We start from the raw sequence: 26,035 nt of genomic DNA, 5'->3' as shown, positions 1-26,035 counted from the left end.
TGAGTGTTTCTTTTAGGTCCGCGCGTTGTTTTTTGGTCATGATCTAGGTAAGATCAATTTTATGTTTTTAGGGGGATGTTTTCCATCACGTCCGCGCTTTCAGTATAAATTGAAACTCGCTCGGCAGTCTAGCTACCCTTGTTGATTGATCAACACCACCAGAAGAATGAATGCCAGAATTGTGAAACTGCTAGAACTCCAGATGCACGTGGAATATGCCAGGCGCATAGTAAATGAACTATCCGCGGAAGCCATAGTAGAAGAGGCAAGAATAAAGAAGGAAGAGGAGGAGAGAAGAGAGAGGGAAGAGGAGGAAAAGAAAATAGGAGAGAGGATGACTTACAAGATACCAGAGACAGAGGATTGGGGTGCTGAAGCCAATCATCCCGCCTCTGCACTCCCAAGAAAAAAGGTGAAAGGAGACTGGGGAAGAAGATGCGTGTGTGGCGCCAGGCCAGGAAGGTGCCATCATTAGATAGGTGCATCTGGAGTTCAACAAAAAAAAAAAAACCAACAGCTCTTTTCAGGGCTACCCAATACTCTAGAAAAAAATAACCATCAATTTGCCAGTGTGTGTAGGTAGAGTAGTGTGAATATAAACACTAACTCTTTTTTTTCATAGTGCGAGGGTATGTGTTTGTGTGTTAGTGTTTGTAAGAGCTCAGGTATGTTTGTGTGAATAGTAGATTATGGGTTTCTTAGCGTATGTGGAGAGTATAGTTTGGGTTTTATTATATGAAATGAGAAAGTAGGGGGATGTTTTCCTTCACGTCCGCGCGTTGTTTGGTCATAATCTAGGTAAGATCAATTTTATGTTTTTAGGGGGGATGTTTTCATTCACGTCCGCGCTTTTCGTATAAGAACCCACAGTATTCGTCGTTCAAACCATTCTACAAAGAAGATGGCTTCGAACCAACTTGACAAAATGCAAACATTACAAGACGTTTTAGACAATTTAGGAATGATGGAGCAGATGTTAGTAAGACTCAATGAAGACCACTATTCCTATAGTCCCCATCGACTAAAGATGGAAATTAATAACTTAAGAAAAGTAAAGGACATGATAAGTGGTGTCATGAAAGAGATAAAGGAGGAGAAGGAGGATGAAGAGGAAAGGATAAGAATACGAAAATGGAATGAAAAAATTGAAAAAGAAGAAGAAAATGAGAAGAGGAAGAAAGAAGAGGAGCAAGAGAAGAAGAAAGAAGAGGAGGAGAAAAAAAAAGAAAGAAAAGAAGAGAAAGAGTGTAGGAGAGAAAATAAGAAGTTGATTGAGAAAAAGAAGAAATTAGAAGCAGAAGAAGAAAAACCAAAGGCCCTTTCCAGGGCCACGCATATTTCTCGAAAAGAGAATGACTTTTCAATTGCCTACCCCATTTTTTAATTTTTTTAAAAAAAAAAAAAAAAAAAAAAATCCCATGTTCAATTCCCCTTGTCCCTAGACAAGCCCAAACTCTATTCCCCCATGTTAACTTCCCTTGTCGCTAAACAGACCCACACTATAGTTCCATGTTAAATTCCCCTTGTCGGTAAAAGTGACCCACGATTTATTCCCATGTTAATTCCCCTTGTACATAAAGTGGCCCACGATTTTTCGCCATGTTAAATTTCCATTGTACGTAAAGTGGCCCGGGGGGGGGGGGTCTGTAATGCTAATTCCCATTGTACGTAAAGTGGCCCCTTTCACTACTTATAATTACCAAAGACACAATACAATTTCATACCGTGCCCAATTTTATAACAAATATGACCAATGCAAAATTCCATCTTGTTTAGGCAAGTCCCGACATTTCTCAATCACCGTTCAATTTTCATGGAAAAATGCCATACTTAGAAGAATTAACTACAGCTCCATTGATGCATACCTCGTCGAACAGAGAATGAAACATTGTTCAGTTTTCTTTCTCAGAGTGCCTTCATCGTTACGGACAAGATTGCAGAAACCGCTGTGGCCACTGTGCAGAAGGTGTTCCATGCGATACTGTGACGGGATTTTGTGCGGACGGCTGCGAACCAGGCTGGACAGGAATCCGTTGTGATCAACGTAATGATACTACTACCAATACTATTAATAATAATAATAATAATAATAATAATAATAATAATAATAATAATAATAAAAGCCAAAAACTTGGATGATGATAATGATTATGATAGATGACAATGAAGGATTGCCCACAACGATGGTGTTAGAGGTGGAAATCCCTTTGAACCAAAGATAACGTGTTCATTGTGTTCATGTGACAAATGTGAAGACAAAAGACTTGAAGATTTTGGATTGAGCCTATCAAACCATCAAACTTTTCCCTATTGTGAAGAAAAGTTGACTCCAGTTTACATATACTGTAACCAATCAGAGATAAATTATTTTCGTCAATTAAAAGGAATCAATAGTTTTTCGAGTATCCATCTTCAAAGAAGTAACTGCAATATATGCATCTATCTATGTATCTATCTATGTATCTATGTATCTAGGATATAGAACGATCTCCTGGCAAGTTTTCTTCATTGTCACATTTATATAGTACACAGAGAAAGCCAGTTTCTTCTTGTACACCAATTTCCCCCGTTCTGAACCAAATCCATGTTGCAACAAAAAGAGATTCTATGACTCTTCTTCTGTTTGATCGAAAATACATGTAAATAGACGCAGAATATGTCTAGCAAAGGAAGAATGGATTCGTTCCTACGTCATGATTAATGTAAATGAATTTGTTTTTCGTCACGAATTAGTAGCACGTTTATATCTGCGATAAAGGATGCTTGTTGTTAAATAGAAAGTAAACATTCGGATTTCCGATGGTTAAATACGAAATGTTTTTCAAAGAGTATCCACTGCTACAATTCGAATTCTTCATTAAGATGCATCTACAAAAATGAACGCACGTTCTGACATAATCCAACCTGTTGCAACTGGTTTGGAGTGACAGATTGTGCGGTTCACGAGAATTCAGTTTGCACATGCTACTTGAAAACTGCTGCTTGTGTTATGTATGCTCTATCGGAACTGCCACATGAGCAGCCGACAAATGTAGCTTAAGATGGGGGCACAAAGAAATGAAAGTGCATATGGTCTCCAGCAATCGGCGTAGAGACACATGTGCATATGAATATGTTAAAATTATTATCAATCCGGTATAAATCTTGTGGAGTAGTGAGGCTTAGTAAATGAGGGATGCCCTTTTAAATGTAGCACCAAAGTGATGGATAAAGCAAGAACAAAGATCACACAACGCTTTGTGAGGTTTACACATTTACACGAAAGAACTGGAACCAAACATGCTTACCTTCAGGTTTAAGTTAGGCGCACTGTTGAAATTTGTAGACAGTGATTAATTTGACACACTGTGAAACAATTCCCATTTGCACATGCGGGCTTTGAATCAGAATAGGCCCTATTAGCACTGAAACATGTTGCAAGGAGCAACATACAGAGGAATTCGTTGTACGATGTGTCCCGTGACGACGTACAGCTGAAAAAGATTTTAGACTTTTAAAATAGCACGGTTCATATTAAAAATATATATTTAAAAAATGAAAAGTTTCAGATATATAAAAAAACAACTGATTTTGTATTTTTTGTGTTTGATTTTACAAAATTTTGCGCTTATTGTTTAGCATGTTTGTTTCACTTTGTTCGGGAGTGGGTGTGGGTGTGTCTAAATTTGCTTAGCACTCTGTTGTCAGGATTGTGTTGAAATGCCATGAAACTCCTATGTGTGGTGTACATATATATATATATATATATATATATATATATATATATATATATATATATATATATATATATATATATATATATATATATATATATATATATATATATATATATATATATATATATTCCATCTGCAGCCTGCGAGAACGGGACGTATGGTGAGAATTGTGTTGGTAAATGTGGACATTGCCGCCAAGATGAAGCTTGTAACACTGTGTCTGGCAGTTGCCGCTTGGGTTGCGAAGCAGGTTACATGGACAACAGGTGTGACATAGGTAAAGTTGGATGTAGGAATTCAAATGTGACATAGTTTGATAATTTTTGAGAGTAGTATCGTCCGTGGTCACGTCTTTGTTACACATGTTTGATATAAATACAATACGTCTCTAACATGGCAAATGCAATGAAATAAAAACTGGAATGGAGTGAGATTGAACAATATATATATATATATATATATATATATATATATATATATATATATATATATATATATATATATATATATATATATATATATATATATATATCTCTGTGTGTGTGTGTGTGTGCAATAATTATAATAAATGAATATTGTTTGGTTTGGCCTGGCTTTGGGTTTTGTTGGTTTAACCGCCATTTTATTAGCATATAATAGGCTATACACGGCGGCCAGAGGAAGAACCCAGAAACACCCGGGAAGAAACAGCAACCAACGGGAAGCTAATGGGGAACTTTCGTTTATTTCTACATTAACCACATGAAGAAGCAGAAAATAAATTGAAAGTTAAGTACGATAATTCGGTAAAAGAGTTTATGGATCCACTGATAAAAAGAAAAGACGAAGAAGATTAGCGATCTTTCATTATTCTATCCCCAGAAACTGAAAAGGTTAAACATAATGATATATTTATCTGTTCAGAATAATTGTCAAAATCAATGGTAGAATTTACATGGGATACAATCAGATTCTGCCTATTATACCCATATTCTAATCTTAGCTACAAAATATTCCCAAACAATTGTTCCTTTTATCTTCTTTCTTTTATGTATTCTCATTATTTATGAATCCCTTAGTTATTCATTTTTATGCTTTATATTATATTTTCTTGATTTAATGCTAATATTAAATTAAGAGACTCTTCACTTTGACTATTCAGAAATTTAACAAATATTTTCATCAAACTCCATTATCATCCGCGAAATATTCAAACAAATTTAAAATTTCATACCGTCAGAAAAGAACGTTTTCAACGATTGGCTTTATTTCTAATCTTCTAATTTATGAAATAAAAACAAGTTTAATCTTAAGTTCTGCGGATACGTTAAAAACGGTAAGTAAGCTCATTTCTACTATAGTTTATTGACATTTGTTCAGTTATAAATTTCGAAATATTTATAACTCAAAGTATTTTAACACTCGGGTTTCCTTGTAGTCATCCTAAATGTTATTTTGTTTTGTTTCTCGCATATAGCGTGGGACAAACTCAACTTTTTCGATAACATTATGAAGAGACTAGTCAATGGGATTTATATTTGCAGTGTTAAATATATCCCAAGTACGAACGAGACTAGAAAATATGTGGAATAAAAGTGTTGACAGAATAATAAAGGGGCATTTTTATTAGAAAATCTCTGGGGCAAGTTTCTTATCTTTTTCTTTTTCCTTTCAACAGTCTGTCCTCACGGTACATATGGCGAGGACTGCGTTTTCGAATGCGGGCACTGTGTACACGGGACAATATGCGACAAAGTGCACGGGTTTTGTCCTGCAGGATGTCACTTCGGCTGGGAAGGGGTCTTTTGCTCACAGAGTGAGTATGCATTGATTCTTGTGTTCAACATTTCTAGCAATTGCACGCTATTCTAACACACACACACACACATACATGTATGTATATATATATATATATATATATATATATATATATATATATATATATATATATATATATATATATATATATATATATATATATATATAAAGTTCATGAAAGTTAAGAGCTCGCTCTTCACCTGTGTGCTTCCGGATTCAATCCTCAATTACCACATGCAAATATATGCTATCTCCAGTATCCCCCAAGTCAAAGACCTCATCACTTACTCCAAATTATGTGCCGTCTAAAACGCATTATTCTTAGAGCGTATTGTGCAACACCGATACAGTTTTCGAAGTGGTTGTTAATAATCTCGCCACAGGGTAATGCGAATGATTTTTTTTTTTATACTTAACCAGTCCGAGTTGGCTTTTTGACGTGTTTATTTCCAAAGATGATCCTCTCGTTTATCTGTCAGACGTTCTACAATGTCATGTGTTTATTTGCCAAATGGTTTTGTAAATGATCTTTTTCTTTTCAAGCAAGGCGCACGAGAAAATGTACAATCGAGCATATGATTTGTACAGAAATAATTTAAATCACAGTGCTTACATTTGTACGTGGATGGGTGTTCCTTTCTGTTGACCTTAATTTATTCACCTGCTTACAAAAGACGAATTTTTTTGTTATAAGCAATTACTGCATTTTTTTTGCATTGTATTGCCAACAGTTTTACATATTATCATAATCTATCAGTGGCACTTCAAGGGTTTTATCTGGAACATAAGGGGTTGGTTGTTAAGGCAATTACACAAGTATTAAAACATAGTTACCACTGATGCAACTTGCATACAACAGGCAGACAGAGATAGGTGGACGCACATGCTAACTTACATGTACCAAAGAAAATTAAAAATTAGGGTTGCAATTCTTACTTCAAGACCTGAAGCTCATGTTTATTTTCATACGGGTAACTTTACGTTTGGGTGTATATTTCAGACTAACTGCTCTGATTTCGTTGAAATGAAACTACTTATTTGTCTGGGGTTTTTTTTGGTGCAGCCTCAAACATATTTTACTAATCGCACTGAAATAGTTCAGAATTCACTTATACTAAAAAGAAGTGTATTGAGCATGAAGTGTGTCAGATTGCAATTCTAAGTACGTGTTTCACATCGTTGTAATAATGTTTAAGTTATTACATTTCACACAAATTTTTTAATATTTATTGAGATATAAAGTAAATTCCCGACACATGTAAAAAGGACAGCGATCTGACGAATACTAGTATTTAGGTATCAACGATGGGATCCTCTTAAGGATGTCATGTACGTCCTTCTTTAATAAAGGGTGACACATTTTTGTCCGTATCTCAAAAATTTGAGTTCGTTCTTCTATGAAACAAAATAAAATTGTTATGTAAAGCTTGACAGTCATTTCTCTCTCACAGAGATAGATAGATAGATAGATAGATAGATAGATAGATAGATAGATAGATAGATACATAGATAGATAGATACATAGATAGATAGATAGATAGATAGATAGATACTGAATTTCATTGTTCTGTAAAGATCGACAGCCATTTCTCTCTCACATAGATAGATAGATAGATAGATAGATAGATAGATAGATAGATAGATAGATACCGAATTTCATTCTCGTTTTCATGCATCTTAATTAAGGCGACGCGTTAAAATTACTCTCTACATTTACGCAGATGTTTTCAGTAGTTATTATTGGATTAATGTCTTGTCTTGTGACGTTTAGTTCTTGGTTCCATTTATAGTGTTGTTTGTTTTTCTTCCCATAACCATTTTATGAATAGCAACGATTCCTATTCTCTGTGAATCAATACTGTTTGGTATTTGTCATACTTTATATAAGACATATCCATCTGCAAGCAGCATAGATCAGAAAATGTTGATGGATAATGCGTCAGCTGGTGAGGTTATACTTTGCTCGCTTGAAATCGTAAGTACACAAAACAGCAATGACCAGCACATTATGCGACAAATATGGGCCTACGCTGTTAACAATTGTGTACGCACGAGTATATACGGTATACTTTTCACACAGCATGTCTCCCAGGGCGTTATGGAAGGAACTGTCATGCCGAGTGTACTGGATGTCTAGAGGGCATTTGTCATCCAGAGACGGGGAAATGTTCCAAAGGATGTACATCTGGAAGATCGGGACACAGCTGTGATGATGGTAGGTTGTCTCCCTTACTAGCGTAAAGGCGTGCAGCCTATACAGCGATCATTCCTATGCAGAGACAATTATTTCTATGCAGCGACAAGCAGAGGCGTAGCTGGGGGGGGGGGGGGGGGGGGCAGGGGGGTACATATGTCCCCGGGCGCCAAGGTACAGGGGCGCCAAAATGAGGCTTACAACGTTACATTATAATAAGTAAACAAGGGTAATATTCAAAAATGTGATTAAACGGGGAGGGGGCTGGGGCACCAATTTTATAGTTCGTCCCCGGGCGCAAAATATCATAGCTACGCCTCTGGTGACAAGTATTCCTACGCAGCGATAGGTAATATTATTATGCAGAGATAAATATTCTAATACTGAGACAAGTATTCCTATGTAGAGATAACTATTCATATGCAGATATAAATATTCCTTTGCAGAGGTGAATATTCATTAATTGACAAAAATAAAAAGTTTGACCAAGTATTAGCTTTCCAAAAATATTGAAGGCTCCGCTTAATATAACTCCTTGTGTGATTTGGGAAGAAGAAAGGTAAGGGCATAGGGAATGGAGAAGTATGTTAGGTAATCTAAGTGATTTATATTTTCTATCAAGCCACAAAACCCAGAACGATGCTAAAAGATTTAATTTTGTTTCTTCATCCACTGGCAGATATTTATACTAATTTTGGCGCCACTAGCAACCGACTTGTTATTTAAATAATCGATGTGTTTAAAAAAAATTAAAACCGAGGTGTCAACAGACACATCTGATAGCATACATACGTGCATTTTTGACGGTGGACCATTACCACAGTTTTTCCAACTTGGGAGTTTCACACACGTGTGCCCCTTCCCTACCCCAAGTAAACGTCCCACGAGGCGAGACATGCAAGACGATAACTTCATCAATGTACTGCACAGCAGATGTTTCCAGTTTCAAATTTATGTGTCTAGAAAAGATATTGCAAACTGAGGTACAGGAGGGAATTGTAATGTTTTTTTTTTATTCTTCTAATTTCTGTTTTAAATTAAGTTACATGGTCTTATAAATTGATTTGAAATGTTACGTGAGACCTGTAATTGGACAGGTTATTTATAACGTAATCTGCCTTCCTTGCATGTGCGTTTAATGTTATATGTCTAACGATTTGCGATTACACCTATTACCAAAGTTTCCGATGCATATCCTGTGGATTTAATTGGACTATGATGCAAGGGACGTTCTTAAATTTTCCAGTGCAACGTAGATTGACATCACAATCTCGTAAATATGCGTGTCAGTACATAAGCTTAGTTAGGTTGCACAAAATGTGAAAATTTCGTTGACTGACGTGAGGTAATATTTTAGTTGTACGCATGTACGTAAAATTAACCGAAATTTATGAAGAAATTAATATACTGCCTGCCTTTACGCAGAACAAACATCGTGTAGAATCCACTTTTGCGCCATTTCAACTACGTTTCTTGCCGATAGAAGTAGTGTCACAATAGCGATTTGTGATCGGCAGGCCGATTACGGTTCCTTACCCCATAACCCCTTCTAATACCCATGATCTTTCCCCACTCGGGAGTTTTGCATACACGTGTGCCCCTCCCTACCCGAAGTGACCGTCCTATGAGGCGTTATTGTGAGCGGGCAAGCCGATTGATATATACAAGCAAAATATTTGACAGATTTTATTGAATAGAAATCAGTCATCTGTTTTTGGCCCCAGCGCCTTTGTTCCGTACCTATCCATTTGAACTAGCAGAGTCTCAAACTCAGCAATGCCAATCTTTTTATCTAAAGTAGCCACCAAGTATAGTTCACTGATAATTTTGAGATTACTTTGTGCCGCCGCAAGAAGTTCTGAATAGAGACGTATTCGTTAATGCAGCGGTAACGAAATTATTTGTCCAGCACCACTTGCATTGGTTACTATGGATATAGCCCCAACAGAATATCTGATTGATGTTCCTGTAATGGTTGCTGTAGTTCCAATTACAGCAACACAATGGCGTATCGTGCCCATCGTTTCGCACGGTATATATGGTTCTACAGTAAACTCTGGTGGATTGTATTTGGTTGTGCAACCAATCAGCATAAAATAAATTTCACCTATGATTATAATTTCCAAACTGTGAGCAGTATTTAGAAAATAAACGTTGTTATTACCACGCTTCAGAAACCGAGGAATCCAATCCAATGGCTTTTGCTGCTTAAACATAATCATTATACGTATCAAATCGCTATTATAACACTACTATGGAAGATTTATATAGATCTGTTAGTACCTGAATAGTTGTTTGATGAATGGTTGGCTTTTGATCATCGAAAAAATGTGCCTTTAATGTATCTATAATGTTCAGTTTCATTGGTGAGAGATAATGGTTAATATAATAATATTTACTTTTTTAAATAAAAGATCTATAGATCTAACCTAAATTTTCTGGGTGTCAAAAGAGGTAGGTTTGTTATAAACTGTGATGACATATGTGGATGCTGTAAGGACGGAGAGGCGTGTGACCCTATTACGGGGAACTGCCCAACCGGATGTATTTTTGGTTTTAGTGTCATTGTTTAACAGGTTAGCATTGCATATTTGTTAAACTTTGCTCACCTCAAAAGAATGGAACACTGTTTGCATTTACCAAGTACCCACCCAAGTAATGAAATTTTTACCGTAACGTGGAAAATTGTATCTGGTTTAACAGTTAACTTTCAAAAAAATGTTCTTGCAATAAAAAGCTGCGCATACGATTATTTCGGCTTTTCAAAGTAACTGTTTCCCAATAGCGCAAGCGCAATATATTTGACTAGCTGATTGTTCATATTAACACCAAAAAGTAAATTTATACAATCACTTTTGTAGATGTAACAATATAGGCCTTGATTCTTTCAGAAATGGAATTTTTAAATATTGATTCTTATTTTTCTTGAATTACACTCTCGTATCAAATGTCGCCTCATGCTGCTCAACTTAAATTAGAATGTCAAATGAAGTCGAATCTTCTCATGCACTCAGCTCATATTGTCAAACGACGCCTTTCCATTCCTCACTCCAATGCTTTATTCCGGCCGCAGTATTTCCTTTGAAAATTAAAAGTGGATCAATTCAGCAACAACATCATATCACAATTTGCTTTATGTCTCCACATATACGAATGCAAGACATTATGCAAGACACAATGTTCATGCCATTTCTTGTCCTTAAGAAACTTGAGGCTACTTAGCAATTAAAAATACAGTATGCATTATTCCATTCACGTTTTATAGGATGTGACGAGGGATTTTACGGTCCAAACTGCACGAAAAAGTGCGGAATTTGTAAGAAGGGAACAGTGTGTGATTCAGCAACTGGATTATGCCCAGATGGTTGTGTCGACGGTTACAGTGGCGACAGATGTATGCAAGGTGACACGCTTGCTCCCTCTTTATTAACATTGTTTAGGAACATTGATTCATCGTAAGTCACGGTTTATACTTTCATATGCAGTGTACTTAATTTTGGTTTGTATACCTTTTCAACATATCAGATGTGTGTGTTTGTGATTAGGTTATTTAACGTAGCTTTAAAAAAAATCAGTCATATCCTTACGATGTCTGCAGTGTGGCAGTTTATAGTGATGTCTAACAGACATGTAGCATGATATCCCACCCAGTCACATTATCCTGACACCAGGCCGACTGGTCCGAGCACAAACCTCTTAATGCTGAGCGCCTATTGAGGTAGTACTATTTTTGTAAGTCTTTGGTATGACTCGGCCGGGGTTCGAACCCACGACCTGCCGCTTCCGAGGCGGACGTTCTAACCACCAGGACACCGGAGCGGTCCATATCAGATGTTAATCCCAATTGAAGTTTGACCTGTTCCCCAAACTATGGCAGCAATGACCATGAGTGTGGGAATAAAGTCGCTCGCGATACGACTAGAATGCCTTGGGGGCAGTTGTAATTCAGTTAAAGTTAAATATAGTGGCTAATTTTCATGTAAAACAAGACCTGAAAATAAAGTGGAATGTTATGGGAAAAAAACTCTAAAATGATTTAGAAGAGTCTACACGAAAATAATAATTTCATGGAAATTTCAACACAAATTATAGCGACCTATATTGGTTTCTTCTTCGAATATAATATCCAGTCATAATACCTTAAGAAACTACCACTACGTCGCGCATCTAGCCCTCTCAGACACTACTTTTAGCTAAAGGGAACGAAAAGTTGTCTGCCGACTCTTGTGACGGTCGGGCTGAGTGATCTCCCATTACCTATAAGACTTTGCGAACTGGCGGCAATATGTAAGGATATGTCAGTTATTACTTCCGTTCGTGCGCAACTGCACGTTCTTTTCACAAGAGACCTCACCATCCATTTTCATCTTGGAAGCATACCTGTTTCAGTTCGAGTAGTCCTTTCACTGAAATGAAACCATGCCCCATCTCTATTTCCTACTTTTCTTTTTCACACTTTTGTCGACATTTGTTCATATTTGTTACACCCACACCCACAGATATATATATACATATATATATATCTTTATAACAGCCCTTCGTCACTTGCACGGGCGGCCATTATATTCCCACTGGATAGGTCTGGGCTGCATTAATTACGTGTGCAAGTTTCTTATACTTTTCAAAACACAGGCAGTCTTAGCGTACGGACACCACGCTTTAATTTTATATCTGTCCACGACATCCTTGACCTCTCCGACTGGTAGGATTGGCTTAAATTCGACTGTTATCACATTTTTCTGGGTAACTTTCTTTTGATCATCTCTGCTTCGTATTGATATTCATACAAGACAGGTGCAGGCATATCGTTCTATATTTATTACCATTATACTCTCTTTACGGTTCGTTGACATTAGACTGCCGGTTTTCACTTACTTGGCCAACGCTAAGATTTAGATCACATAAATAATACCTACAATGTGGCAGGGGTAGGCCCCTCATGTTTATATTTCTGCTCATTATTCTTACAGGTTTGAACTATGGGCAAAGCACAGAAATGGACTTCAAAAGATGATGACGTCATTAGTCTGCAAGCTGACCCATCATCCATACAGGATTTTTTGCATGTAAAGCAACTCAACCTCTCTTCCTTCAGCCATGAAGCGTCGGAAATCTACAAGATCAGAAAGTGCACCTCGGCACATAAGTTATCTCCTCAAGACCCAATGTTACTACCGATTCCTATCGGATCTGCCTCTATTTCTCTTTTGGAACAACAAGGGAAAGAGCTTTACAAACAGCCATCGCTTTCCTCTCATTCTACATATATACAGAGAAGTTTCATGGATCAAGCATCCTGTCATCTATCCCAACATTCTGAGTCGGATGATACTCCTTCCACACGCACGGCTATTTCCGTTGTGACCGGCCAATGCCATATTCGAGTGATCAGGAGCGGAAACAACATCCTCTTTTTAGGGTTCAATCACACAACAGCCCTTATCCAAGTTCGTCGAAACAGACCTACGTAGACATAAATCCTTCTCTGGACTCCCTTCCTGCACGTTGCCGCGTTTGGCTCCTCGGACTTCTACCCTTCTCATTGACTGTCTGAACGTCACGGCTTCTAATTCGGGACGTACTGAGAGTTTCGTGGACGGCAGATCTCATCACTCTTCAGAATCACCTCGTACACCTAAGGACGATGATGCTTGTTCTCAATGAATAGCATCGATGCTGGACTATACGATGTCACATGAATATTCAGCCTTCTGGGCCTCCATTGAGAAAGTATTCTGCCTTTTATCCCCGGAGTTTTGCCCACACCAACACCAAACTGGACTAGAGTCCCAGTTTCTGTTGATCATATGACAAAGAAGGAGGAGTCTGCCTTCAAATTACTACCGCAATCAGGGAGAGTTACAGACATTCTGAGCTGTCTTCACCAATTGCAGGATCTCAGCATTAACAGACTTTTCTTCACACAAAACACCATCCACCTCACTTGCATCGGCATTTCTACCGTTGTCACACCTCAGCCTTTCACTTGGAAACCCCAACATTAGACTGGGATGTCCAAACCACACTCCATACGTATGGACCGAGTAGCCATCAACGATACTCAACAGTCAGTGCGCAATATCGCTGCCATGGGGTCTCTAATGGACTTTGTTTCCATGGCGATTTTTTAATAAGCAGAACATAGCCTCTCTCATCCTACTCCAACTTCTACAGGACATGCATCGGAGTCGATATCACGCATGGCCCGTGTTTTAAATAGGGCAGCACAACACCCCTTGGCCAATGCCGTCATCGCCACTATTAATCTACATTTGGCTGAACTGGACTCTGTACTCACAGCATCCACCTTTCTAACGAACCTTCATGAAGCCAGACACAACCTTTATTATCCAACCTTTTGTTCAACAGCCACATTGAAGAGGGTTGTAAACTGGCTACCAAAGAAACATATTTACCTAACCCACCACCACAGCGTCGTTACCGAGATACTCCGGGAAATCAGGAACGGGATCCAAGAGCCACCGTTAGGACACAAACTTCCGGAAAACTGTCCTACCATAGATTCACTAAGCGTAAGCTACAACCATGGCAAATCAAAGCTAATAAGACACAGAGGGGAGCCTTTCATTCGTCTGAGTGTTTCTCCTCTCGACAGCCTCCTCCCCCTATAAAATGACGCCGTCTCCAATCCGCCTATTTCCAGACATTCCGGTAGGAGGAAAGGCTTATTTTCTTCGCTACCGAATGGGACAAAAATTTCGGAACGACACCTGGACTCGGCAAGTGGTTCACGAGCGACTAATGTTTCTCACTCCTCCACCGCAGTCCAGAGTTCCGATTTGACGTCCCATTGGATCCACTCTAAGCCACCACATAACCACATGTAATAGACAATCTTCTTCTGAAAACGGCATTAGAACGAGTTCGAAACACACACTCACTCTCCGGGACTCTTCTTGGTTCCAAATGCAAACGGCACTCTGCACCCTGTCATCGACCTCAACGCAATCACTTCATTCACTCTCCTTGGTTCTCAATGAAAACAACAAATGCCATCAAAGAGGGAGACTTTGTCATCAGTGTGGACTTGAAAGACGCTTACCTCCATGTCCTTATTCACCAGTCTTTCAGGAAGTTTTCGCGGTTCGCCTACAACGACGTGGCATACCCATCCAGGGCTCTACCATTAGGTCTCAATATCATACCCTGGGTCTTCACTCGTCTCAAGACTCAAGTCATGGCGCATGTCCGGACCATTTATACGGCCGCAACATCAAGTTACCTGGACGACATCCTATAAAAACATCAGGTGATTTCTATTATACATCATGACATGATAACCCTTGTCACATCATTTACCAATCTGGGCTTTCTCGTCAAAGAGAACATATCTGACGTAGTACCCTCCCAAGATTTTGTTCATCTAGGTATCGAATTTAATAGAATGAAAATGAAAACCCCCAACATGGTGGCTTCTTCACTCTTGAGGAGAACCTATCAGCACGGGAATTCCTTCACCCCCTCTCCCGGTTTACTCAAATTGAGAGCTAACCTCCTCGTGCTAGGTCGTCTTTTTATGCGCCTTTTACAAATGCTTCTTCTGTCTCAATGGAGACCCAAAGTGTGCCCACTGGACCAACATATAACTTTTAGCTCGCTACTGAGGCACCATCTCCAGCTTGGACGTCTGTATATCAATCGTCTGGAAATGATGGCCATTGTGAAAGCTTTTTGTTGGTTGCAGGAACACCTCTCTGGCAAGGAAGTCTTGATTCTATTCGACAACTCTGCAGTAGTGACTTATCTCAAACGACACAGAGGAACCAAGCCCCCAGACATATGCATCGTGGTGTGGGACTTTTTAAACTGGAGTTGTCAACAACAAATCCACATACATGTTCGTCATATACCCGGATGCCTTAACGTTCTAACCGACAAGTTGTCACGAAACAATCAACTGATTCAGACGGAACGGTCTTTTCATCCTACGTTTTTCACCAAGATCTATACCCGATGGGACCGACCATTGGTAGACCTTTTTGCAGCAAGGTGAAATACCAAACTCTCAACGGTTATCTCTCCCGTCCTGGATTCAAAAGTATGGGTAGTCGATGCCCTATCTTTGGACTGAAACAAGCTGAACGCATACGCCTACCCTCCAAAATCATTGATTCCGAACGTGAAACAGAAAGCAGAGAAATCAGCCTGTTTTCTCATCCTCATTGCACCACTCAGATGGAGAAGTCGTGGATCAACAACCTCATTAATCTTGCACTGGAAACCCCGCGGAAGATTAAGGTCTTTCATCATCTACTCAAACAACCATGGCGGCAGTTGTTTCATCCCTGCCCGGAGATCCTGAACCTGTACGTCTGGATCATATCAAACAGGCCCTCAGACTTAGTTCTCACAACCAGTCGTGGAGAGAATCGCTCAGGTGCGACGACCCTCCACTCTAAAATCGTATGAAGGTAAATGATTTTCATCCAGTGGTGCGCAACCGAATATATTTTAGTTCTCCAGGCGTCGATATCGCAGATAGCTAATTTCGTCATCTGGCTGTTCGAAGAAATAAAATTAACTCGAGTACTATCAAAGGCTACCGCTACACGATATGTGACACCTTTCGTCATCATGGGCGCGAAGATATTGGACAAAACATGGACTTACTCGCAAACCTTTAGCATACACTAGTTAAAACATTAACTCTCTGCCCCAATTGGAAACTATCTTTGGTATTAACCTGGCTGAACAAGACCTCCTTTAAACCAATTGCAAGGGCAACCCTGGCGCACCTTTCCTACAAGAACTGCTTCCTCTTGGCCTTAACGACGGCAGGTAGAATTAGCGAAATACATGCCCTGTCCGCAGACCCTAATTACCTGCAGTTCCGACAAGATGGGTCAGTCTTACTCATGACAGCTTCCTCATTCTGTCTGGTTCATCTCAATATCTACTCCAGAAACTTCAAAATGTTCAAAACACAGCTGCTCGGATCGTACTTAGAGTACCACGATCAGAGCACACCTCCCCGCTGCTCTCTACCCTACACTGGCTATCCATTCGATCCAGAATCAAACACAAAATTTGTTTTCTGTGCTACGTTTCACTGACGAACTCTAGTCCAACATACCTATCCGACCTCACCCATGTGTACACACCAGCAAGATACTGACACTCCTCTTCTGACAATCGTATACTCATTATTCCCACTTTGAAAATAAAGTCATATGGACATCGTTCTTTTGCATACCAGGGCCCAGCAACGTGGAATGAATTGCCCACTGAACTTAGACACAAAGACACAGTGATCCCATTCAAGAGTGCTCTCAAAACTCACTTAGTTCTACTGCAAGGACAAACTTAAAGACCTAATAATGTTTCCTACCTTACATATTCTCGGCATGTTTTTTATGTTTTCTAATTTCATGGTGTTTGTTTTTGTAATCATATCATTATACATGTTTTTTTATTATCTTATAGGTGTTGTCTAATGTTGGAAAGCGCTTAGAGCTTCTAAAGATTAGGCGCTATACAAAGTCCTCATTATTATTATTTTTATTATTATTATTCATCGGTAAGAACCGTCTCCCTTCCACGGGTAACCAGACTTTTGTCATGAAACCTCTGTCTCTCCTTGGCACATCAACTGAAGGCCACTTACAAGACCCAGTCAGATCTTTGAAGTGGTACCCTAATCGAACAGAGCCGGTGCGTCGAGGGAGATCGCGCCTATTTCTGCCTCTTTAGTCAGGACAAGGCGATGTATCAACTCAGACTGTCTCATCCTGGATCAAGTTGGTTATTCGCTCAGTGTACAAAGAAATTATCCCGGTTCAAATGAATTTATTTCGCATCTTAGCTCATGAGATAAGGGCAGTTGCCACCAGAACATCATTTGAACGAAAATGTTTTCTAAGCGATATCATTCAGGCTGTGGGATGGAGATTGAAGTCCACATTCTCTAGCTTTTATCTCCGAGATCTGTAATCTAAGTGCACGATCTGTTAGGGCCTATCTCCGTAGCTCAGCAGGTCACACTTCCTGGTCGATCAACATCTTCTGAAAGACGCGGATTCACGACTTCCAATGGATATGAGGAGGTACATTTTTTTCCCATTTGAAGCTGCGCCCGACAGGTGGAGTCTTCTCCAGTTATGTTACATATAACCTGTTTCTCTTACCTTAGGGGACCGAATTTTATTTCCGGGGTAAGGGGATGTACCTCCCTACACCTCTTACCTATTCTCATATGGTATTATGATTGGGTAATGTATTTGAAGAAGAAACACTCTCCCATCCTCCCCGCAGTTACATCCATAGGGATCGTGTGCCTACCGCTCCAGAAATTACTGAATATCCGTAAACATCACCGCCAAGTCTTATAGGTTAGAGGAGATCACTTTGTCCGACCGCCACTTGCGTCATTAGACAACTTTTAGTTCCCTTTAGCTAGTATCTGGGAGGGCTGGATTTGCGAGATAGTGGTAGTTCTTTTAATTTATTATGATTGGGTAAGTATTTTCGAAGAAACGTATTTTACTAAGAAAAAAATTGGTTTATATTGTATAATCTCCGTCAGTTCTGGCAATACCCATCCATGTGTTAGTAACAATAACCCGACCGTATGGATGCTAATGATCCAAATTTGTTATCTACCTAAATCCACAGAATATCCTCCACAATGTCAATTTGTGATTCATACTGCATCTAGATGAAATAATCGAAACTAAATTTCTATAAATTAAATTAAACAATCGCTATTTCTCTACACTTAAAATAAACGTTAAATAAAATCTTGCTAGTTCGAAAGGTAGTATTTCTTCATACTATGGGTCGGCTTACTAGTTCGAAAGGTAGTATTTCTTCATACTATGGGCCAGCTTACTAGTTCCAAAAGGCGCCCCGAGTGACCGAGTGGTCTAAAGCGCTCTCCTTTACGGATCGCTGCCATCTCACCTCTGTCTGCGTGGGTTCGAGTCTCGGATTCGGCTAATGTGGGTATGTGAGAGAGCTTGCCAGTAGCTGCTCGTGGGTCGGTGGTTCTTTCCGGGTTCCTCCACCATTAATACTGGCCGCCATGTATAGCCTCTCGTGTGCTGGAAAATGGTGTTAAACCCTACAACAAGCCTATCGTGGCTGAAAAATGGCATTAAACCCTACAACAACAACAACAACTATTTCCGAAAGTAGTATTTCTTCATACTTGGGCTGGCTTACTAGTTCGAAAGGTAATATTTCTTCATACTATGGGTCGGCTTACTAGTTCGAACGGTAGTATTTCTTCATATTATGGGTTGGCTAACTAGTTGCCAACTTTGTTTTCAGTTAAACACCATATAAACTATACCACGTTCTCATCGGTTGGAACAACAAAAGAAAAAAGAATCTTTGTTTTCTTTTAATACAGATCGTTAACATTATTTAAGGGCAGTCGTACATTAGCCCTTATCATTATCTTTCAATATACCTATCAGTACTATTTACCTAAGAATTAAAGCATGTCCTTCACATCATTAGTGAACAGCTAGCTGTACAAGGTGATGCACTCCTCTTCTGTGTTCTGTTCTTTGTTATTTGCCTGTTTCTTCTCTGTAAAAATAATACAAATCGAACACCGCATTAATTTATATTTCATATTTTATCACTTAATAGGTCATCTAATAGGTCACGTGTTCAGCGACGATTCCGGACCTCAGGTTAAGATATTCTTAGGAGTCACCATTGGTGTTGTTGGCACGATGATGACGTTAGTGATCACATGCCTAGTTCTCATATGGCAGAGAGAAAGACTTCCGAAGAAACACCCGCCAAAACAGCATAAGACATCTACTCCCGTTAAAGAAAACAGCAGGTCTATTGGTGACACTGAATTTGGAGACGATGTTGTGATTGTGTGAAAATATCCACGCCCATTCTAATGGAACGGATTGTTTTTACATTTTCCTACATGATTGGCGGACTCAGACCCTCAATAATCTCGTTAATTTGACACAGAAATGGCTGATTGGTACATTTAAAGAGAACCCTGTAAGTCGAGACGTGCACTGAGTTGTCAGCCAAGCATTCATGTGAAAGGCTGATCACTTTAGATGGTGTAGGTAGACAGGTATCTTGACTCTTGAAGTGCGTCAATAAACATGGTATCTTTCTGCAGTCCAATGCTGTGTTGAGAGCTAGACAAGAAGCAAGACATGCCATCTTTGAGGGATCTAAGAATTCTTGTCAGTTTTGTGTACTGTAAAAGTAACACTGATGAATTTTGCACATCTGATTTAAATTCCTGCAAACTTATTCTGTAGAGAATTAAGTTATTAAAGATTTGTTATTGTCTATTACTTGAATATTCCAAACATGGTATAACGTAAATACGTACTAAACTGAACCGTGCCAAAATGCGTTTGGATTGTTCACGGTTCTTCATGTGAACAAAGATTATGATGAAGCGCATTTTATGACCTTTTAATAAATCATGTAAAGAAGAATGTGACTTTGCGATATAGTTTGGCAACGTATAATTAGGTTACGCGTGTGTTTAACTAATTTCCTGTGCGTACATAATCGTGAGTAATTTAAGAAAGTTACATTTCATGAGAGTGTTGGTAACTGATTTTTAATATACATACCGGTGCGCATTTATAAATACAGGAAACAAGCAAGAGATATAAAAATTCCTGCTTTCTCCGCATGTCTGTCGCTAATATAATCTAAATCGTCATCATAGATGCAGTACAATCTGATTAAAATCAGATCTCCACTGTCCTGGGTGAAGTTCTGATAAAGACCACTTTGAGGTCATCTTATGGTGACCTCTGTGCTAGCCAATGGAAATGAAGGTTTAAGAAATTTGAAAGTGAATCAAATCGATAGGCACACACTAAAACTCTTCAGCTATAGCACCCGGTCTCTTAAAACATATAACGCTTCATCTGATTGGCTGATCAAATTAGCGCCTATGATAATAACATAGCATGACCCCTAAGCGGCCGCTGTCATATCTTCACGAAGGACAGTGGAGATCTGATTTTAATCAGATTGGGATGCTGCAAACACTGATAAAGAGCATGGAAAACAAACAAACAAGAAAGGTCTAAAGGGAAGTTAATATCGCCCAACGATGCAGTATTTCAAAACACAACTGCGAAAATAAATAATAAATATTACTAAACAGTTACCGCATTTTGAAGTTAGAAATCAAACATTTATTTCTGACATCATTATACACAAACAGGAAACAAACCCGTTGACCGAATCAACATAAACTGTTAAAATATAGTTGAAGTAATAAATGCGCCCTTGCAAAGAATAATCAGTAAATCGGTTGAAACCAGTATGTTCTCTGCGCAGTAGAAAGTAGATCATGTCATACTTTTTTTTCACAAGAAAGGAGATAAAATTATATCATCTAATTACAAATTTCTCAAATGAGCTGTATTTTCAAGGGTTATGAACAATTCAGATACTTTTTTTTTCACGAACATGATTTTGATGTACAGATATAACTCTGGATTTCTCCAGGCCGTTCAACAACTTGTTAGCTAGTTTAACTTTATCACAAAACATGTTCTTCTCTTGATTCGAATGAAATTACGTGGTTACCGTTCCTTGATGTCAATAAAGATTTTGATAGCGAATGGAGTAAATGGTTGGTTTATAAGTTTCAGAAATGTGGAATTGTCGGTAAACATCTATCAAGGCTCAGATGCTACTTATCAGTGAGTTTTCTACAGAAATTAAAATCATACAAATGTTGAGTAACTGCTGGTGTTTACCAATATTCACTGCTAGGGCCTTTACTATTCCATTTTTATGTCAATGATATAGCAAACAACCTCATCCCGTTTGCGATGTTATTTGCTGATGATATTTTTCTTGCCACTTCATGTACAGACCCTTTACAAGTATAAAGGGAATCGAAAACCTTAATGCACAGGCAAACAGCATGCTTACTACTTTTAAGACTTCGAGAATATACATGTATTATCGCAAGCAAGCGTATCGACTTTACTTATCGGAAGTTTTCTTATCATACCATGCATTTGCCTCATGTTAAAAGTTATAGACACTTCGAACTAACGTTATCCTCTGACGCCAAATGGACTCATGAAATTAGTATGATATACAGAATGTATCTAAATATCTATGTTATGTTTGACTAGAAACTCTTTAAGCAGCGCAGGTAGTTTTGACCAAACAATATATACTTTTCATATGTTCAGTTTTAGAATATGTTTCTCATGTCTGCTTTTGAACTGGAGTATTGGACATATTGAGAAAAAATTTAATTGTAAGCTGCACCCATTTATTGCTAAAGAGAGTCTCATTATGCAGAAACTGGTTGGTAAACTCTTGCACAAAGACGGAAGCAGAGGTTATATATATTGCATTTGATTATAAGAATTCAAGTACTTAACTAAAGCAACCTTCTATTATAAAGGAGATATGTGGCATCTCATTGTCATCTATGTAACTGCCAATGCATCACACCTGTCTCTACTAGACTTTGGTTTTTCTCCTTCTCAGAAGTCCTTTCTCCCAAATACGGTTTGCCTTTTTGGCTCTTTCCCTGAAAATATCCGAAAACTCTTAATCTTTCTATATTTATATAATTCACCTAACGGGCCACTGCCAAATTATGGCATAGATAATCGTCACCTTAATATTCTACATACTAAATTTGGACACTCAGATCCCATCATTACAGAGATTAACTTTTCCGTGTGAACATGTAATTATGATAAAGAAGATGCTGGAAACGGCTTTTTCTATAGCCCCTTATTTAACACTCATATATATTTTGGTTTATCTTTTAAAACATAATTTGTGTTAAACTGGATTGCAATTTGAATGTTGAAGTCGAACTAAGAAAAGAAAAATTCTGTAATATTCCTAAATGTTCAGAAATATATAAACTCAGCTTGAGTTTCTAATGCTTACATCCTAAGCAATAAATTTCTAAATAAAACATATAGACAAACGTGACTATATTCAGTGTAATGTATCATCTCTCATTGATTGCTGGTTTAATAAACAACACAACTACATGTTTATTCCCGTTTCCTTTGGAATGTTTTGTGTCATTTAATATAAAAAATCTGTTACCTTGTTTTCTCGGATGTGCTTGACTTTTTCGAAATAAATGTCATCTTTGAACATTTTTTTGCGTGTTTTGGAAATGTACATTGATGAGTTGGACAACTAGTGTCCAGTCTCATATTGTTCCATTAAACGAGCAGCAGAGAAGGCGAACAGACCACTTGCTGGAAGGTCCATTTTTGAAAACTAAGGCTTCCTACGAAAAAATGGAGAAAAATAAGGGGGGGGGGATGAAGATATCACTGCCGGAGGGTCTATTTTTGAAAACTAAGGCGTCCTACGAAGACGAAAAAAGGTCAATAACGTCAAACTGTTTTTTTTGTTTGTTTTTTAGAAATTTTGTTTACCCGTCAGGACGCTTATTTGTGGTCGCGCCTCCTCTGCTGCTATAATTAGATCAACCAAAATTTTTATCAAGACCTACACGATATCTTGTTCTAGGATCGTGTAAATGTATTGTTATAAATCCGTGTGGTGTAGATTGTGCTTTTGAGAAGGAATTTCTAAATCTAATTATGTCCTTATCTCCGCTGCACCAAGTTTGATGAATATTTCTTAGAGTATGTATATCAACTCCTTTAAATACAACTAAAATTTTACAGCTCGCACAATGATTATTTTGGTGTTGTTTCAGCATCATTATAAATTCAGCATCAAGGTCAAAGTCGCGCTTATTTTTTTGTCACGCTGTTTATAACTAATTTTTTTATAAATATATCATTATCAATAACATCGCCAGTGGTTTCTGTAATGTCTATAATAACCCTCCGCAATTTAGATATTTTTCTAACTCTAGACACTGAGAGATAAACTAAATTTGACCATTCGATACGATCATCGACGATCCAAACTCGCGTATCAGAAATAATTAACCCCTGAGATGAATGAATCGTCATTGCGTATCTTAGCGTCCATGGAGTTTTGTCAATAGATAACGCACTCTCAACAACATTGACAGGAACTTAAACAATATCATTTAGCACAAGATTTTGTTTCTCTGACGATCCTGGTAAATCAACGTCGATATTTTACCGTCGCGTATCAACCAGTCGATAACATAATGGTAGATTTGAGAAATGTTCTTTCTGTAACATAAATAATTGTTGTTGAAGTGTATCACGAACTATCTTTCTACTTGCCACTATCAAATCATCTGGTCTCCACAAATTCCAAAAATTGCTAATACGGGTTTCTGAAATTATATTACGCATTATTTCACACTGAACATTATTCGATTGTAGTCTGATTAATTTCTTAAACTCTCTTAATTCTGGATCAAGAGATCTATGATCATCAGCTATTTCTTCATAATAGTCTACAAAATTCTTTAACCATTTATGTGGAGACAATCCAACAAAAGGTGGCGGTTGACCATGATAGCCGTACATTATTACGCATTATTTTTTGTCAATAACCAATCAAGAAATGTTTTTAATGTTTCTAACGACACTGTTCATATTTCATCCCAAACGATAATGTTTGGAATGTATTTCTCTTCCATTCGATCAGAAGTCCATATATCTCCCTACCATCGAATGAATTTATGATAAGTGCATGATTTAATATTTCTTTCTCTCATTTCTCTTGCGAGTCTGTGTGTTAAAACGATCATATCAAAATTCCGAAATAGTTCAATCACACGAGTTGTTTTACCAGAACAATCACACGAGATGTTTTACCAGAACTTCCAGGCCCATTGAGATAAACTGTTTTATGTCTAGCTACGGGATTATACATTGACGGTGCAGATGATAGCTTTAATGTCTGATAGTTTCTGCAATAAATATATTTAATCGAAATATCTGCGGATTCAGAGTAATCAAGTATATTTTCTTCTTTTATTCTCCATTCACCCCAAGATGCATAAGTGCCGATATTTAATTTTTCCAACAATCCTGAATTTTTTTATTGATATAAATCGAATCTGTAGTAATTCTGACAACAAACTTAGAAACTCTATTTATCATCGATAATAGATTTATCGAAACGTACGCGAGCATTCAAGATCTGATACAAGCAAATCCAGTCAAGTCAAAATCTGGTAATGGTCCGTTTAAGGATAGTCTGCTCATCTCGTGTGTGGGATGACCAAATCGCTCAAAAAACTTTTAACACTCTCCCATACCAATAAAACTTCAGGGATAACATGCAGCCCATATCAACCGAAATAACATCTTTATGATCGTATTTACTATTCCATAATCCATCGTATCTGTATTCGACACAACTCGATATAATACAATTGAGAAAATCATACCGAGTTGGTTTCCACGAATTTTTCTCTCTAGCAAAATGGACCGCAACTGTCGAACAGTAACACAGTTACTGAGTAATTGTTCAGTATCATCGATATATTTTAATGCAAGATTTTTCATTTTTGTGCGAAGATAATCTGTTCGATAAATCTCACAATTATGTCGTACAATCTGATCAAATTCACTTTTTTCTTCGTTGCAGATATTTCCATATGGTTTAATCAATTCATCGTCGTTTTCAGACATCTGAAATAACCAAACTGATACAGGATCGCTTTTACTTATTTCATTAATAAAATCAAATATATAATCGTTATAAAATTTAACAGTTCGATTTTGTGGAAATATTGTTACTGCATTAGTCTCCGCATGCGCATTACGATCAATAATTTCAATCGAAGCTCCTTTTGATTTATATTTCGATTCGTACAAAATCTCTTCGGTTATCGTTTAGTTTCTTTTCTAGCTGAGCGACATCTTTGATAGACGCTCCTTAACTATTTCTCTCCACTCGTTTATTATTGTACGTCTTTTATCCGTTAGACCGTTTCCACGAATCGAAACGGTAAAATGTTCCGTTACTCGTTGGGCTACACAATTTAGTTTTGACAATTTCATCGGTTTTAGATTATTAACGCTGGGTTTAACATTAATCGGATAAATTCCATAAATAACTGCTGTTTCAGGATACGCTCTTTCATAATACGGTTTATCAATACCAGTCAACATTCCAGGTTTGGAATTTTTACTCAGTATGCAATTGTTTTTATTATGAAGGACAGGGTCATATTTGTCACGGATAATCCAATTAATAGTGTCTGTTTCTGCTAATACAAAAAAAAATGTACTTTAAAAAGATATTTTCGATTGCCGAGATAATTAATGATAGTTGCCGCTCGTTTGTCGTTCATCGTAGCATCGACACCATCGGTGATTTTGAATGTTGACCACACATAAGATGCGCCGTCTTTGCTAAATTCTTTCTTGGCGTCGCGAATTTTATTAATCAAAGTTTT

At 37.9% G+C, this 26,035-nt stretch overlaps 1 protein-coding gene across 2 annotated transcripts in view; it reads left to right on the top strand.

Moving 5' to 3' along the window:
• Positions 1–22,821, top strand: part of LOC149807403 (uncharacterized) — a 74,142-nt gene extending 51,321 nt beyond the window's left edge. For both annotated transcript variants that reach the window (XM_089966401.1, XM_089966405.1), the window contains exons 7-12: positions 1,910–2,044; positions 3,856–3,993; positions 5,374–5,511; positions 7,594–7,728; positions 10,973–11,110; positions 19,324–22,821. In XM_089966401.1, coding sequence (XP_089822527.1) covers positions 1,910–2,044; positions 3,856–3,993; positions 5,374–5,511; positions 7,594–7,728; positions 10,973–11,110; positions 19,324–19,568 — 929 coding nt within the window. In that variant the 3' untranslated portion in view covers positions 19,569–22,821. The remainder of the gene's footprint in view (positions 1–1,909; positions 2,045–3,855; positions 3,994–5,373; positions 5,512–7,593; positions 7,729–10,972; positions 11,111–19,323) is intronic.
• The last annotated feature ends 3,214 nt before the right edge of the window (positions 22,822–26,035 follow it).

Source organism: Sinohyriopsis cumingii, chromosome 1, assembly GCF_028554795.1.
Source record: "Sinohyriopsis cumingii isolate HCF-2022 chromosome 1, ASM2855479v2, whole genome shotgun sequence".
Classification (NCBI taxonomy): Eukaryota; Metazoa; Mollusca; class Bivalvia; order Unionida; family Unionidae; genus Sinohyriopsis; species Sinohyriopsis cumingii.
This window is presented reverse-complemented; position numbering and strand designations above follow the sequence as displayed.